This window comes from Hermetia illucens, chromosome 4, assembly GCF_905115235.1.
Source record: "Hermetia illucens chromosome 4, iHerIll2.2.curated.20191125, whole genome shotgun sequence".
Lineage (NCBI taxonomy): Eukaryota > Metazoa > Arthropoda > Insecta > Diptera > Stratiomyidae > Hermetia > Hermetia illucens.
Genome location: NC_051852.1, coordinates 28498846 through 28516309, shown reverse-complemented (window position 1 = coordinate 28516309; position 17464 = coordinate 28498846). Strand labels below are relative to the sequence as shown.

At 42.1% G+C, this 17464-nt stretch overlaps 2 protein-coding genes across 2 annotated transcripts in view; one reads left to right on the top strand and one right to left on the bottom strand.

The window, feature by feature from the left end:
* Positions 1 to 5825: 5825 nt before the first annotated feature.
* On the bottom strand, positions 5826 to 16830 carry LOC119653524 (probable 39S ribosomal protein L49, mitochondrial). The gene is made up of 2 exons (XM_038058194.1): positions 16671 to 16830; positions 5826 to 6438 (listed from the first exon to the last, which is right to left on the bottom strand). Exons 1-2 carry the CDS (start codon positions 16758 to 16760, stop codon positions 5938 to 5940), a joined length of 591 nt encoding a protein of 196 aa, XP_037914122.1. The 5' UTR covers positions 16761 to 16830; the 3' UTR covers positions 5826 to 5937.
* The window catches only part of LOC119653523, a 202944-nt gene continuing 201447 nt past the window's right edge, over positions 15968 to 17464 (top strand). The window contains exon 1 of the mRNA XM_038058191.1: positions 15968 to 16315. The gene's annotated coding sequence lies outside the window, so the exon portion shown is untranslated. The remainder of the gene's footprint in view (positions 16316 to 17464) is intronic.

The window sequence follows — 17464 nt, the reverse complement described above, 5'->3', positions numbered from 1 at the left end:
GGGTTGTGTTGTGGATGGCTTCAGTGTTCACTCTCACCTGATTGTCAGAGGGGATTCTAGGTGGTATTGTTTTTCGAGCTCGGAGCACCATGCCAACGAGATAGTGATCCGAGTCTATATTGGCCCCCCTATATGTTCTGACATTCATCAAGGCTGAGAGGTGGCGGCGTTCGATCAACACGTGGTCAATTTGGTTGAAAGTGGTCCCGTCTGGAGAGGCCCACGTATGTTTGTGGACCGCTTTCCGCGCAAACCAGGTACTTCCAACAACCATTTCGTGTGACCCTGCTAATTGAATAATCCGCAGTCCGTTATCATTTGTTTTTTCGTGTGAGCTATGGGAGCCAACGTATCGCCTGAATACGGGCTCCTTCCCTACTTGGCTGTTAAAATCCCCAAGTATGATTTTGATATCATATCTGGGACAGGCTTCGAGGGTTCGTTCTACTGCCTCGTAGAAGGTATCCTTCTCCGACTCTGCAGTCTCCTCTGTAGGGGCGTGAACGTTGATGAGGCTTATATTTCTAAACTTGCCTCGCAAGCGCAGAGTGCATAGCCGTTCGCTTATGTTTTCAAAGCCGATAACAGCAGGTTTCATTTTTTGGCTGACTAAGAAACCTACTCCGAGCACATGGTTTACTGGATGACCGCTATAATATATGATGTAGTGGCTCTTCTCCAGGAAACCGGTCCCTGTCCATCGCATCTCTTGCAACGCTGTTATATCAGCCCTATATTGGGACAGGGTATCGGCTAGCTGCTTATCAGCTTCATCTCTGTACAGGGAACGCACGTTCCATGAGAAAATGCGCAAATCGTTGTTCCTTTGTCGTTGCCCGGTCCGTCGTTTTAAAATCCGTCCTGTCCGAGGTTCCTGTTGTGGCTTCGTAACAAGTTGTTTTCAGTGCAGGGTTGTCAGCCCTACCCAACCCCCAACCTGGAGGACCAGTTGGTACAATTTGTCCCGTTTTTAGGCGCGAGAGACTCGCCTTCATCCTTCTCCGTCTGCAACTTTTCGTCAAGAAAGAGCTCCCAGCGGTCACCACGTGGAGGTGGAGATAGGGTTTGGTAGTAGAGCTGTTGGTGTTGGTTCAGCAGGCATTTCCCAGGTTTTATGCTCCATCGTGGGTACCAATCCACGTTTCGCCCCGGGACCTATACTATCCTTTGACCACCATTTATCATAGAAATTCAAAATTATTCAATTATTCAAATATCAATTTTGTAAATTTTTACGAACAGATCGCTGACCATCGCGACAGATCGTTTTTTGCCACGACAGATCGCGGTCTGTGGGGCGCAAGCTTTACACGTCGCACAAGTTCCAGGCTGTCTGCTATTACTGAATAGCATGGCTACCGCTGATCGTGTTGGCTCCTTGTCTTTCCCCGTATTCCGCTTCTTTCAAATCTCGTCGTGCTGAGCCGTTTGTTCCTATGTAGACTTTGTCGCAGTTGCTACAATTTATTCTTTATAGACCACGGTTTTTTCGCTTTTCAATGAGTCCTTTTCGCTGCCTAAGTGCTTTTTAACCGTGATGTCTCTGCTGGTACCAACCACTTTTATATTGAATTTTGCCATAAGAGTTTTATTTTATGGAAATTGATGGACATGGATACACTTATCCATTTTGTCTCATCAGGTTGCTCGTGTAATGTTGCCCCTCCATGTTCGTTCTTGTGTTCGCCTAATTAGTTTTTCAATCATCATCTTCTTTTCAAAACCTGCATTGGTTCACGGATACGTGCAGAGCCTGTGTACCATAGAATTCCCATGGAAAAAGCGAGGTTCTAAAACTTTGTACGGCATCACTACCCTCATTGCTTACTATACCGGAGAAATCATCGATCTGGTAGTGAAAAGTAACTAATGCCAGCAACACGAAGAAATATGAAAACTGCTCCAAAAATCAGGAAGGTTCGGCTGGAAAAATGGAGGTCTCTGCTATAACCGAAATTTTTTCGCGATCGGAGGTATAGTACGGAGTCAAATATGGAAATTACATTGGAGACAGCTGACATTTAACGCCATCCTTAACCTTAATCCATGCGGTGATGATTTTACAGCCAGTTAAAAAACGTAAATTGCATGAACTTAGAGGAAAAGGAAGATTAACCGACATTTATTTTTAATTTATTAGAAGGCCACACGCAGAATGCCAATAAAGGTTTTAACGCGACTATCTGAAGTTTGGCTCCTAAACACCTTCATTGCGATTATATCCAACGAAGGTTTTTCTCAGATCTTAAAGATAATGCAAAAACTGGAACTGCAAATCAGCAAGCAGCAAAGCTGATGATCGTCGGTTTGTTCAGCAACACAGGCGCTCTTGTAAAATTTACAAACACTCCCCAGTACTCCTATAATAAGCACCTTTGTACGGAATATCGATTGATTAAATTTTTTAAAAAAAAATCCCAATTTTTGCTTTGCAGTAGTTTTCCCCTTAAATTAGGTACAGGGAACGCACTCTCCAGGTTCCGAATTCATACCTGGAGGACAAGTTGGCGCTTCTCTATCTTGCGGTGCAGGGAATTCACTGTTTACCGTCTCTTATCTGTTGATCTGCTTTTCCAGCTGTTATCGAAATCTAGATGAGAGTAAGACTCGGTAATAAGGATACCGAGTTGGCCACCGGCGCGTAGCCGTAAAACTCATGAATCGAGATGTAAGATCCACGACGGCCAATGCTTCTCCTGCCTTAGGAATTCTCACCCTTCGGGGCAACATCATTTTTTTATCCACAGACCGCGCCTCACGGATATCTGAAGCCGGAGAAACATCGATTGAGGATATTATCCGTCATGAATCTTTCCCTTTATTCACAGCACTCGGCTCTCAAGTTTTACAACGCGATCGAGTCTGTATGTTTTTTATTTTTCAGTTTAGCTTCGCGTGTTGTTTGCTTTTCAAGTTCCGGTGTGGTGAAGGACACGTGAACTTTTGGTAAATGACAGGTGTCCAAGCATCCAAAAGAAACCCCACATTCCCGAGCCTGGCTAGTGCACAGGCGTGCAAGCACTACTGATGAGACACTTCAATGGAGTTTCAGTATGTGCGGGATCAGCTTCATCGTCAATTGTGCCTTGTTTTAGGGGTAATTTCCCCGCACCCGGAAAATAAATTTCAAAGAAAACAAGCGATGCTAAAGGAGCCCTCATAATTTCTACCCAGACTCAGGTAAATATCACCCCGGGTCTGAATTTTCTCTCTTGAGAGTGTCATCCCGTGTGAAGGCCGTTTTTTTTCGCTCTCTTTAGAATTTTTTTTGTGAAGAACTGGATGAAGATACAGATATGAATTTTTCACGATATATTTATTGATATCTTGAGTATGCGTAGTAATTTTTCCAGTCCGATAGCATATTTCATTATTGAAATACAGAGCAATTTATACACCCATCTCCAAAAAAGGTATTTTTCTGATGCCACGCTAGAGGGTGCTGCAATCATCTTAAAGAAAAATAGTAAGCGGCACTTTAACGTGCGGACTTAAATGCATTCCGTAAACTAGGACTATTAAAAAATATTGAGAGCTAAATTTTTGGTGCCTTGATCAACTTTTTTTTTGTGAATTTTGATGTTTTTTTAAGGCTTCCTTCATAAACAAAAAAAAAGCTACCAAGTGAAACGGAATTATCCTAGTTTGCGGACCGTAGAAATATGCTCTAAATAAGTCGTGAAAATTTCAAAGAATTTCGTTGGATAGATTTTGGGCTATGGTGGCAGCAGATTTTCAATATGCAGTTTCGAGAAAAACGCATTTAAAATATCGAATGTGATTTTTAGCCATAAAATCTTAACTGATCATTAATCTGCTATACCTATTCCATAAACCTTAGGTTTCTTCAAGAAACAAATGTGCATCCTTGGCTTCAATTGTTGTCCTTTTAGCGACGTCATTCGGACCGATAAGTATGCGCGACGATTGTCATAAATACTATAATTTCCGAACGATCGCGAATATCAAAAAATCACTTTTCCCATATACTCTACACTATATCTAGACACAATTGATGTCAAAAAAAATTCGATTTCGCGAATCCGACACATGGGATGACCCCCTTAATGCTAAAACATAAAATTCCCAGGAAAGGCATGGAAGTATGTAAATGATTTACTAGTTTTAAGAATTGAAATATATTTGAGGCTTCCAATGTATGGTTGGAATTAAGTAATAAATATTTATCAACCAAAAAAGTTGAACTCTATGTAAGAAGGAAATGATCTGTCAAATCCCATGTAACCCATCTTCGGATTAGTGTCTTTTTATAACACTTCTTGTTTCTTGTTATAAAAAGACAATTAGGCAATTCCTATTAGAACTACTTGGGCCAATTCGCGCCAGTTAATCTTGTCGAAGTTGAGCCGTTCTTTTACCTGGAAATACCAGAAGATATTACTAGCGAAAAGAACGATTAAAGCGTATCAAGCGTTTGGATAAGTAAGTTATTTTTGAGTTTCTTTGGGGCTTTATATTAAAAATTAGCTCTTGTTTACTGAGTTCTTTATCTCCTGTGTAATTACCACTAAGAAATGTGGCAACATTGTCAAGGTCAGGATGTAGTTGGCTAATTGCCTGCCATAAAGAGGGTGTGGTGTATTAAAGACAAAATTAGATTCATTGCGCAATTTCAAGAGGACGAATAATATTCACCTCGTGGCTGAATCGTGGCCACAGCAATCAGACAAGTAACACTGGAAATTTCCAGTAGGAAATAGAGAGGCAAAGCTTAAAGTCCGGAAATCATACCTAATAAGGCTTACACGCTAGGGGCCAAGATAGGGCCGAACATGTTAACTGAGTTATGTATTAAGTGAATGGCAAAGGCTTTTACTGCTACAAACAGGTTGCAAATCTCCATCATGCTCTTACTGCCCCATACGTCTTTAAGCACAATAGGAAATGTCCGCAATCTGATAATAACTGCTCTGGGTAGTCGGTGATCTTAAAGCTTTTCAAATTGGCATTCTGACTTCCACAAAACGATCTCACCATTTGCTAGCGTTCGCCGGCGAAAGCTAACACTTATCTCATTACTTTTGTCGACAGCTAACCGGAAAATAACCGGCGCTGGCAAGACACTGATGAAGGACTCGAGGGGTTCCTCAAGGTAAGCGGTAAACTGGTGTCATTAGTGAACACCGACTAAACCCAAGGTATTTTGGTTGAAGGAGATTAGATGGTAAATCAATCTCGAATATTTTAAATCGTAAAAATATCCCTCAGCAGATTTAAGAAGTCATTCCAGTGTCATACAATTTGTTTTTTCCTTTTTTTTTCACATATTATGATAAAAAATATGTTCAAAAGTTTGCAGATTACCAAAATTCAAAACTTATTTAGGTTTGTACATTAGATTTTCATCAAACCTAAACTATTTTGGTTACAAGACACTTGAAAAACCGCCGTCTTGATTTTCAAAATGGATACCTGGTTCAGGGTTAACTACAAGGCATTTAAATAGCCTACTTCCTTAACATGAGGAAAGCTTTCGGCCCGGTATGACAATACGGACTAGCCAACACGCTCAATGACATCCGAAATTTTCATAATCTCATCGAGGTCCAACAAGATGATCTCAGTGTCTACACCTCCGCAAAGGACATAATATGCGCTTCACCTCACTTGAATGCCTATCTTCGCCTGTTCTATCTCTACACTGGTATCCACCCCCCCCCCCCCCCCCCCCCATTATTTCCTTGAACTTTAATATAAACTGCACAAATACATATATTCATCACCGCCAATCATAGGGGATGAATACCAAAAATTAATATTAAATAAATTATACTATATTCTCTAAATTCTTCTAATAATTGAGAAATTATTTTCTATTCTGATTTATCTTTTCTTTTATTCTAATCTCGTAACAATCGTTCTGCCACAAATAGGACATATGTACAACATTTCCATCCTAAAAACAAACCAAATCGCCTAGAATCCTTGCTCTTCTAAATATTTCTTCACCACATCTACATAATCTCCATGAAACGTAATCTGTCCCGACATTTCATTCACTCTACTCGCGCAAACCTTTCCATCTTGCGACGCTTCCACCACCTTCCTTAAGTCCTTTTCAAGAGCCCAAATATCTCCTAGCACATAACGTATCAGGGTAACTTGACGCATGCCACGATAGGTTTTCATCAAATAGACAGGGACCATGTGGTTTTTAGTGCGCCGAACAAAATATTTATCTGATTTCGGGTCATAAGTTCTCTGTGGCTTCCAGCCGGATGGAAGGGTTTCAACTTTTTTTGGAGGAATTGGCACTGTTTGCGGCCGGAGAAGTCTTTCGACGTATTTCCATTCGGGCGGATTTCGGACAATTTCAACTTCTGGATATTCTTGAAGATCACGTACTAGAGGCGATGAACGGAAGCTAGAGTGACGAAGCGGTTGTTGAAGGGTTGTGGTAGTGATGATCGCGGGAATCTGTGGAATTTAATGAAAGCAAATTAATTTTAAAATCACACGGAGATGAAGGTTAATGGTATGCAAATAAACGATAAAAATGTTACTATTCTATTCCATTCAATTTATTCTTCTTCCTCCTTGACTCCGCGAACCAAGTCGGAATAAAAAACGAAAGAACCAGTTTTACAGTATCCTCCACTATCCACTACTCATAAGTGACATCAAACTACTTCTAGAAGAGTTCGAAATCAAAATAGGACGTGAATGGAGGAAGTATAATACTAAAGAACAAAGTTTCTACGCTGACACCAATGATAAAAGGTAACGTTTGTTCGAATGTACCGATAACAAAAATATAGTATGATAGCTAACTTTGGTGGTGGGAGAATTTGGAAAGCCCAAGCGGAGTCCGTCAGGGCTGAATTCTGTTGCCCATAATATTCCTTCTCTCCATCAATGACGTCTTTATCAACTGCCTTGGTCCGAGATCAGACCATGCTGATGAAATCTGTTTGCTTTCACATCAAGTCACAGCTTGGCCAAACAACTCTGGATTTGGAAAGGGAGCAAACAGAGTTAGACCAAAGATAAATAACAAAACTCTCGGTCTGACGACTCTCTGTGCTGCTGTATGACAGTAACAGGTTGAAAGTGATCACCGCTGTTACTCAAAAGCTTCAAACTCTCTTCAAGTTATCCCTAAGTCGTGCCAGTTCAGTACTTCTGCCTGAAACAATATCAAACGAAGAACTTCGCCGACCTGTGTGCGGAACAGAACGACCATGGCATTTGTAACGAGTTGCGATTAAAAAAACCGCGTTTTCGAAATAATATTTTCAAGCCAACAAAACATTAGCGCAGAACGGTAGCTCCTTTGCCTACCTATTATTTTGTCACAGTGGTTTATTGCTATGACTTAGAAAAGGATTTAATAATTTATATTCGAAATACTGTAACCTTCTAGAAATTATGAAATTTTCCTTATTTTTATTATGTGCCTCTTGTTTGAATTAGAGGAATTGGGATGCTCAAATCAAAAACTAATTACAGAGCCATCAAACAATCCGAAAAAATAGCAAATTTTAACTGTTCTAGTCTGTCAGCATTCGAAATATCTCCCCTTGGGGATAAGGAGACGAGCCCTCAGTACTTGGGGCTCTCCCATATCAATAACAATAATCATAAGGTGCTGTCAATGATCCTTTCTAATAATTACAATCGGAATTAAAAGGAGTAGGCCATTAGTAAATTTTCCGGATTATAATTAATTTAATATCAATGTCTCCTGTTCACTGTTCCTTTGTGGAATATAGGTGATGTCATTCACAACCCAAAAATTAAAGTTCCACAATCTAATTAAAAAAACGGATTGACCTCTGTAAAAAACAGAACATATATGGTGTCCAGTAATCGAGCGACACTGGAGAAAACATGAGACTAAGGTAAAGACCTATGATGAGTAGAAATGGTCGTTATAGGGTAGTATAAGTTCCAGCTGCAGGGGGAGAAGGATGCAGGCGAGTCTCCCGCGCCTAAAAACGGGACAAATTCTACCAATTGGTCCTCCAGGTTGGGGGTTAGATAGGGCTGCCAAACCTACACGGAAAACCCAAGTTACCAAGTCACAAAAGGAGGCTCGGACTGCACTAACAACATAACGACGAACACGGCAACGAAAACGCAATAACGATTTGCGCATTTTTTCATGGAACGTGCGCTCCCTGTTCAGAAAAGGAACTGCCAAGCAGCTAGCCAATACCCTGCTCCAATATAGAGCTAAAGTAACTGCGTTAGACAGCGACCGGTCTCCTACAGAAAAGTCAATACACCATATATTATAGAGCCATCCGGTAAATCAGGTGCACGGAGTAGGTTTCTTAGTCAGCCAAAAAATGGAACCTGCTGTTATCGGCTATGAAAACACAAACGAACGGCTAGGCACTCTGCGCTTGCGAGACAAATTTAGAACTATAAACCCCATTAATGTTCACACCCCTACAGAGGAGACTGCAGAAGGATATCTTCTACGAGGCAGTAGAACGAACCCTCGAAACCCAGCCCCAGTCCCAGGTATGATATCAAAAACATACATGGAGGTTTTAACAGCCAGACGGAGCCCGTATTCAGGTGGCACGTCGGCTCCCATAGCTTAGATAAGGATAATAATGATAACGGATTGTGAATTATTCAATTAGTAGTATCACATGAAATGGTTGCTGGAAATACCTGGATGGCGCGGAAAGCGGTCCACAAGCAAACGTGGGCCTCTCTAGATGGGACCACTTTCAACCAAATTGACCACATGTTGGTCGAACGCCGTCACCTCTCAGCCTTGATAAATTTGAAATCATACAGGGGGGCCAATATAGACTCAGATCATTATCTCGTTGGCATGGTGCTCCAGCCCCGAATAACAACACCACCTAGAATCCCGTCTGACAATCAAATGAGAATGAATACTGAAGCCATCCACAACACAACCCTCCGCGACACCTAGTCAACAGAGATTTAGAAGATAAAGCATCAACAAATGATCTTCATAATCACCTAAAGAACGTTATCATTGATACGGCCACAAACATACTTGGCCCCAGTCGTTAAAATAGCCGGAACGGCTGGCTCGTCGATGAATGTAAGCAAGCAACGAAAGAATGCCGCATTCCCAATAATGTTGCATTCTCAAAGGACGCGGGCACGCACGGAGGCTTATCACGAACTCCGTCGAGCAGACAATCGACTTCGGAGAAGGAAAAAAGGAGCCTGGGAGAAGCAACAAGTCTGTGAACTCGAAAAGTACAGGGAGCAACCGCATCAGGCGCGGAAGTTTTATCAAGCCAGCAGGATGAAGCCTTGTACACCTCGATGCTCACCCTGCCAAGACAAAGAGGAAAATCTGATTTCCGACAGAATGGGTATATTGGAGCGATGGATTGTGTATTTTGATGAACTGCTCAACAATGAGAACATCGGAGAATTGGAGGTCCCGCCAACTGAAGACGGCGAATAAATACTGCCACCACCTAGTATAAAATAAACAGTCCGTGCAATTCATCGGCTTAAAAATCAAAAGTCGTCAGTAGCCGATGGAATTACAGCCGAATTGGTTAAATATGGAGGCGATCAATTGCATCAAGCGGTTCATGAACTTATGGTCAAGGTGTGGGATAGTGAATCAATGCCTAACGACTGGCAACGAGGCATTATCTGTTCCATACATAAAAAGAGAGATACCACACAGTGCAACAATTATAGAGGTATTACGTTGCTGAGCACCATCTATATGATATTCTCCGCTATCCTGTTAGGTCGGATAGCCCCACACCCCCAGAACATCATTGGCCCATATCAAAGAGACTTCACTCCAGGCAAATCAGTAACAGATTAGATTTTGTCTTTGCGGCAAGTGATGGAAAAACTGTTGGAATATGGACATCAGTTGCACCATCTTTTCATCAACTTTAAAGCCGCCTGTGATAGTATAGCCAGGGTAAAGCTGTACACGCCCATAAGGGAATTTGGTATCCCGACGAAATTGATAAGACTGACTAGGCTGACCCTGACCAATGTGCGAGGCCAGATAAAAGCAGCAGGATCACTCTCAAGACCATTCGACATCAACAACGGTCTACGACAAGGTGATGCCCTATCATGCGTCCTCTTTAACCTGGCCCTCGAGAAAGTGATCCGTAATGCTGATATGGACATCATGGGAAGAACGACCCGAGACGTACAAACTGCCTTCATCCAGATTGAGCGGGCGGCGCGAGATCTTGGACTGCACATCAATGAAGGCAAGACAAAGTATATGGTGACAACGTCAGCACCGAAAATCAACCAATCAACAATATCAAACCGCACTGGTCAAACGGGAAGAATAAAGATAGGAGACTACAACTTTGAGGCCGTTCATAATTTCTCCTATGACCGTCAGGTAGTGGATAAAGTTTGGTTGAATGGGCTACGCTGGGCGGGTCACTTAATCCGTATGCATGAGGATGATCCAGCCCGGAAAGACTATAAGAGCGAAGAAGACGAGGCAAACCCTCTCTGAGATGGAGCGATGGGGTAGGTCAGGACGCCAGACAGCTTTTAGGGATATCGAATTGGTGGACCTTGGCGCAAAACCGGAATGTCTGGAGTTCCTTATTAAGGCAGGCCTAGACCGGATACCGGTTGTTGCGCCGTTGATGATGATGATTTTAGAATATGTAATGATCATCTCATTGGAGTAGCAGGACAGCTGCTCATTGTTCATTTTCGAGTCTTTAACGTGAGATACTTGCAACGAATTAAGCATTGTCATATACGCCAGGGAGCCCAGAAGTTCTAAATACAACACGAAAAATAGCGATACCCCCTTTTAAGTAGCAATCGCGTTACGTGTTGCGATATAAAATGATAAACTGAAGTGTACAATTTTTTTTTTGGTTGCGATAAACGCTCACTGTACTGTTTTTCTGCAATATTTCTGTGTAACTTGGAATTAATAAAATGACAAGTCGGAAACTGCGCTTCAGGCGTGAAAGCTTTTGTTTGTTTTTCTGTATCTTTGAGTGCAGAACTATTCCATTTATGGGTAATCTGTAAAGTGTATATATATTTAGCATGTCCAACTACTCACTTTAATGTGATATTGATATTTAATATTTTGAGTTGCAGTAAATTGCAAGGAAAAGACAACTAATGTTACTTTATCAGTAATAGTATCATTTTGATCAAACTTGGGGATATGTCCAGAAAACTCAAGTGGTTAGAGCGCTGGGCTGTTGCAGCGGAAGGTCGCGGTACAAATTTTCCACCATGTTCATTTTTTTGCAAATATTTATAACTCTAGGATAAATTTAAGGGGGTTTCTAGTCAATTTTCAAAAATATACAATATACTATTATTAACTTAATTTTAGTAGATATCGATAAAGAGGGTATTTAGCAGCCTGGACATCGTATAGGGGCCACTTCAAGTTTTTTTTTGCAGATTTTTCGGTTGGGTTGTTTCTCCGTATGGGTCCGTTAATGAAATCATCACTTTCGCCACCCGCACTCCCCAAAAAATGTCAAAACTAACACTGACTTCGAAAAGTACTAATCGAGACCTTTCATTTCAAATAAGAACATATAGAGGAAAGGTGTGTTAGTGGGTCTGGATATGGTCCTATAAGCAAACTCTTTGCATTCCATTCAATATGAAGTAGCTCCATCATCAAATTTAATTGCTTCTTGACGTCCGGACCTCATAGACCCTATCAGAGAGCATAAATTCCCAAGCATTTTTTGCAGCTTGCCATAACTCTTGACTATATTTTGGTTTTGCGTCCCTAACTCCTTTCTTAACATCTATTCAAAGATGTTCTATAGGATTGAGGTCCGGTGATTGCCCTGGCCACTCCATGACCCTAATATTATGGGCTCGAGACCAATCTTTTGCTTGTTTTTAATGTGTTCTTCGGTTCATCATCCTATTGGGAGACCCAGCGCAATGACATTTCCTCTTCAGCGTAAGGTAACATATCGACCTCCAATATTTGCCCTACATAACAGGAGACATCCATTTTGCCGGCGATTTTTACAAGAGGTCCAACACCATTTCACTGGCAACATCTCCATTACATCATTTTGAGACTGCCGTGCTTGACCACCTTTGTGGTAAACTTGGCACGAAATTCTTGCTTTGGAGGCCGTCTTACATATTGTTTTTTTGTTAGAATCAAAGTGCATAATTTTCATCTCATGCAATTATAATATATTGCGTCAAATGTTATCTGGTTTGTTTATACATTTTTTGGCAAACTGAAGCTGACCTCTTTCCATTTCTATGCTACTTTACAGCATATCGTGGACTAAATCAACTGTACAATTCTTTGAAACGCGTAAAAAAACACTATGACAATACGCTGGCATTCGTCAAATTTGAATTTTGGAAATCCCCTGCTAGTGACAAAAAAATGAATGCTGCCAAAAGATTTTCTTCTTATTTTCCGACTTAAAATAACATTGTTGCCAGATGAAAAAAATGAAGATACACTTCAGCATCAAAGCGCTGCTCCCAAGCGTACCAATGAAGGAAGCCCTACACTTGTTCGAGGAATGGATCACGAAACACGAAAACTCACCCGAATGGAGGAAGAAGACTAATCTGTATAAGAAACTAGCCTTCACGTGGATGAGTAAATCCTATGTCGCATTCAGGAATAAATGTTATCAAACAACCTCCGGGGCAGCAATGGGCAACCCCCTCTCACCGCTGCTATGCGGAGTATTTATGGAGAACCTGGAGAATGAACTCGAGGAAGCTGGGGCATTCCCGAGATTCTGGATCAGATACGTGGATTATGTATTCGCAATTATCAAAAGGGAAGAAGCAGGAACAATCTTCGAGAAACTCAACTGGGCACACAGGAAAATCGATTTCGCCATGGAGATCGAAAAGGAAGGGGACATACCGTTCTTAGACTTAAAAATAATCCGAGAAGGAGGAGATTTTGAATTCGATATCTAGAGAAAACCAACCCAGACACAACGAACCATTACATACATTTCAAACCACGATTTCCACCATAAAATGGCGGCACACAACTTTATGATTCACAGGATGGTCACAGCACGGTTCAATAAGGAGAGAAGAAACAAATAAATGAACTACATCCTGGAAACAGCCAATAAAAACGGATACAACAGGAACCTCATCGAAAATCGGATCAAAAAGGAACTACCTCAGACCTCAAGACAGTAACTTTCAACACTCTTCCAGGAGGTGAACACAGAACCTAAACAATGGATAACATTAACCTACTCGAGTCGAACAAAAAACATCAAAAGTTTGCTACATAAACGTGGATTCTGGGTCACCTCGACAATCATCATCATCACCAACGAAGCAACAACCGATATCCGGTCTAGGCCTGCCTTAATCACGAACTCCAGGCATCCCGGTTTTGCGCCGAGAGCGACCAATTCGATATCCCTAAAAGCTGTCTGGCGTCCTGACTTACATCATCGCTCCATCTCAGGCAAGGTCTGCCTCGTCTTCTTTTTCTACCATAGATATTACCTTTATAGACTTTCCGGGCTGGATCATCCTCATCCATACGGATTAAGTGACCCGCCTACCGTAACCTATTGAGCCGGATTTTATCCATAACCTGACGCTCATGGTATCGCTCATAGATTTCGTCATTGTGTAGGCTACGGAATCGTCCATCCTCATGTAGGGGGCCGAAAATTCTTCGGAGGATTCTTCTCTCGAACGCGGCCAACAGTTCAAAATTTTTCTTGTTAAGAACCCAAGTCTCCGAGGGATACATGAGGACTGGCAAAATCATTGTCTTGTACAGTAAGAGCTTTGACCCTGTGGTGAGACGTTTCGAGGGTAAGCTGAAATAGGCTCTGTTGGCAGCCAACAACATCATCGTAGCTGTTATCGAATGTGATTTTCGGCTCCAAATAGGAAAAATTATCAACGGTCTCAAAGTTGTAGTCTCCAATCTTTATTCTTCCCGTTTGACCAGTGCGGTTTAATGTCGTTGGTTGGTTGATTTTCGGTGCTGACGTTGCCACCATATATTTTGTATTACCTTCATTGATGTGCAGCCCAAGATCTCGCGCCAATCAGCGTCTGCTCGATCTGGATGGAAACATTTTGTACGTCTCGGGTCAGTAGTTGGGTAGACTTAAAGAGGATCGTGCCATCGCATTTACCCCAGCATCACGAATCATTTTCTCGAGGGCCAGGTTAGGGCATCCACCTGTCGTAGACCGTGGTTGACGTCGACTGGTCTTGAGAGCGATCCTACTGCTTTTATCTGGCCTCGCACATTGGTCAGGGTCAGCCTAGTCAGTCTTATCAATTTCGTCGGGATATCGAATTCTCGCATGGCCGTGTACAGTTTCACCCTGGCTATGCTATCATATGCGGCTTTAAAGTCAATAAAAGGATGGTGCAACTGAGGGAGGGCGAAACGTGGATTAGTACCCACGATGGAGCATAACACCTGGGAAACGCGTGCTGAACCAACACCAACAGCTCTATTACCAAACCCTATCTCCACCTCCACGTGGTGGTCGCTGGGAGCTCTTTCTTAACGAAAAGCTGCAAACGGAGAAGGATGAAGGCAAGTCTCCCACGCCTAAAAACGGGACAAATTATACCAACTGGTCCTCCAGATTGTGGGTTGGGTAGGGCTGACAACCCTACACGGAAAACAGCTTATTACGAAGCCACAACAGGAGCCTTGAACTGGATGGATTTTACAATGACGAACCCGGCGGTTACAATCAGTCAAGGACAAAAGGAGTGTACGAAAAAAAGCGGAATTTATAAGATTTCCCGACTTCCCAGACTGCAACAAAATTTACGTAGGACAAACAAAACGGCTAGTTCACACTAGGGAGTTAGAACACTTAAAGGAGGCCGAATCCGCTAAAAACAAGAATAACCCATACAAGGTCCGCGGTTGCCAGACATATAATAGAGCAGGGACACCATTTGTCGTGGGACAACACCAATATTTTGAAAGAAGTGAACGACGTTAGGAGATTAGGTTCCTACGAGAGCCTCCACATTTCGAAAATTCTCCTCGAAAAAAAGGCTAAACATGGACATGGACAACAATTTTTCTTCCTTGGTGGAACTTTTAGGAAGGGCTAGGAGAAGAATAGAAGTTTAATTAAGATTATAATCACAGGAGGATAAAAATCCAAATTGCCAAGGAATTTTTTTGGAAGATAAAACACTGAAAAAGCGGACAGTTGGTCCCCGAAATACGTATTTGTATAGATTAAGATACTTTTTGCCAACAAAGGAAAAATATCATCCAAGGCAATCTTTCACCCATAAAGGGTTGTGGTTTTCAAGATAGTTGACTTTAAAGTGTAGTGTATTTCACCTATTCGTATTTTAAGAATGGCAGGATTTCCACTAAACTTTCCAGTAGTATGGGCCATGCTATTGCCTTTCCTTTTCCAAGTATCCCGGTCAAGTTCCGAAGTTTGGGAATACACTATTGTTAAGTTTATTTGAGTAGATATCGGAATGAGATGCATTTTGATGAAGCCTAGACTTTAAATAGCCACAGCATCAGGAATTTTTCCAACTTTTTCGGTTGAATAGTTTCCGAAAATTAGTTCTGTCCCACTTTATATTTGTACTTTTTGACCCTCATTCCTCTATTTAGCAACGAACGTCCAAATTAAGAAGTTCTTGTGGAAGTAATTATGAAGACCTTTCATTTGATACCCTACACGGGTACATTAGAGGAAAAAATGTGCACCCCTTATTTGCATGAAGGGGAGCCTCCTTCAACCTCCATACAAACTCATGTTGCGCAATGTATCCTAATTTTGTTTGAACCGATGTAGCTGCTTTCGAGAAAAGTGCATGTGGCAAACAATAAGTAAATCGATTTTAATAAAGTTTTTATTTACACAAAAGCTTATAATTATAATATCAAGCAAAGAAAATGTTAAGAAAGCTCAAAATAAAGTTGTTTTTCCCAATTCCCTTATTTGACTAATTCATAATCATTCACCCCATACCATGTACAAAAAATATATCCATCAACTGTACCTCATTATCCTGTCTGACGACACATTTCCACCCCACAGACGGCAACATCGCTCATCTGCATCTGATCCCATCCAACCCCCATCACCATCGCGTGCAGCGGCGACGCAAGCCACTCACGACTGCGCCAGCAACGAAACTGCAAAGCGCATTTTGTCGCATGCAAAGTTCACTGCGTGCAACTCGCTCTCCCCGCCCAGCGTCCAGAACCATTTCCTGGTTTTTCGCGTTTTCCCCCCGGAAAATCAAGTGCATGTGAATGTGCGGTGCCGGGTGTGAAATATTTCATCTGATTCCCATCAAATCACGGCAACATAGATTCCCGGGCGCCCCGCAGGTAAGTGGAAACTTTTTTCCTAGTTTTCACCTGTCAAATGGTCTTACTCCCCCCGAATCGGTGCGTTGCCGCACGTCGACGTCGCTGCACTTGCAGGAGCGCAGCGTCGCCTCAACCTCGAACTGAAGAAAGGTTCAAGTTTCGACTTTTCCGCATGTAAATTGTATGCAATTAGAAACGAGCACGTGAGAGCCGAGAGCGGAGGGGAAATGCACCGCGGCACTGCGGATGTGTGTGGGAATTCAAGGCAATCACCCGAGTGTCACGTAAGATTTTTAAAAGAAAATTTCCGCAAAACTACACACAAATGTCCTGATTTCTAAGGACGATCCCACACTAGCTTTATTCCACTTACCTTTGGTGTAATTTCTGCGCCGGAAATCGTCCTGGAACTTCGTAGAATCGAAGAAATAAATCGCGGACCACGAAAGACGGAACACGCCATGTTTTCGTTTTGCTAGCGGAAGAGATTTGACAGATGTTTGGTAGCCGAGCGCGTGTAACTGGGGAAGAGCAGCTGGTCGCGGCTCGGCGGGCTGAGAGCGCGCTTTCATTGTGTAGGTAGCCAGCCGAAGTTCACGAGTGTGAGTGGTCGCGAAGGGGAAAGCCGGCATTGTTCGCTGCTGGTGCTCCCGCAACTCCGCTTCCTTTCCGCCGAGTGTGTTTTGGTCCCGAAAATCATGGGTGACATCGAACAGGACCATCTAATGCAACTGCAATGAGGCGGTTTTGTATTACGCGTTGATCCTGATGCATGTTGAAGGGTTAAACCGGATTGGGACTGATTGATTTCAAGATGCGTCTGTTGATTGCAAATTGAATAAAGTGAGAGCCGAAACGTGCAGGGAAAGCTTGCAATATGGCTTGTCGCTGTCGAATGCAATTTATCTGAAATAAAAGCTTGTGGTTCTGGTTAATTTTGTATTTAAACTCTGCAGGGACAAGGAAAGGGGAACAAATTGGTAAAAATATTCTTGTTTTTCAAGGAATGTCGGGAATTAGTAGAATATGGGTTTTGTCTGCGGTGTCGGCCGTGCGCCTAATATGGAGTAATGAATGAAGCAAGAATTAATTTCAGCAATTCAGAAACCGAAGGCTGGTAGCTAGGGATCATGGTTATTTTATATTAATTCTATGCAATAAACTTTT

What these genes read in the sequence shown, in the direction of transcription:
- LOC119653524 (XM_038058194.1), bottom strand. Translation starts at nt 16,760, where the DNA reads ATGGCGTGTTCCGTCTTTCGTGGTCCGCGATTTATTTCTTCGATTCTA. An exon ending in GCGCAGAAATTACACCAAAG is followed by an intron (nt 6,439 to 16,670) that starts GTAAGTGGAATA and finishes TAAATTCCACAG; the next exon opens with ATTCCCGCGATCATCACTAC.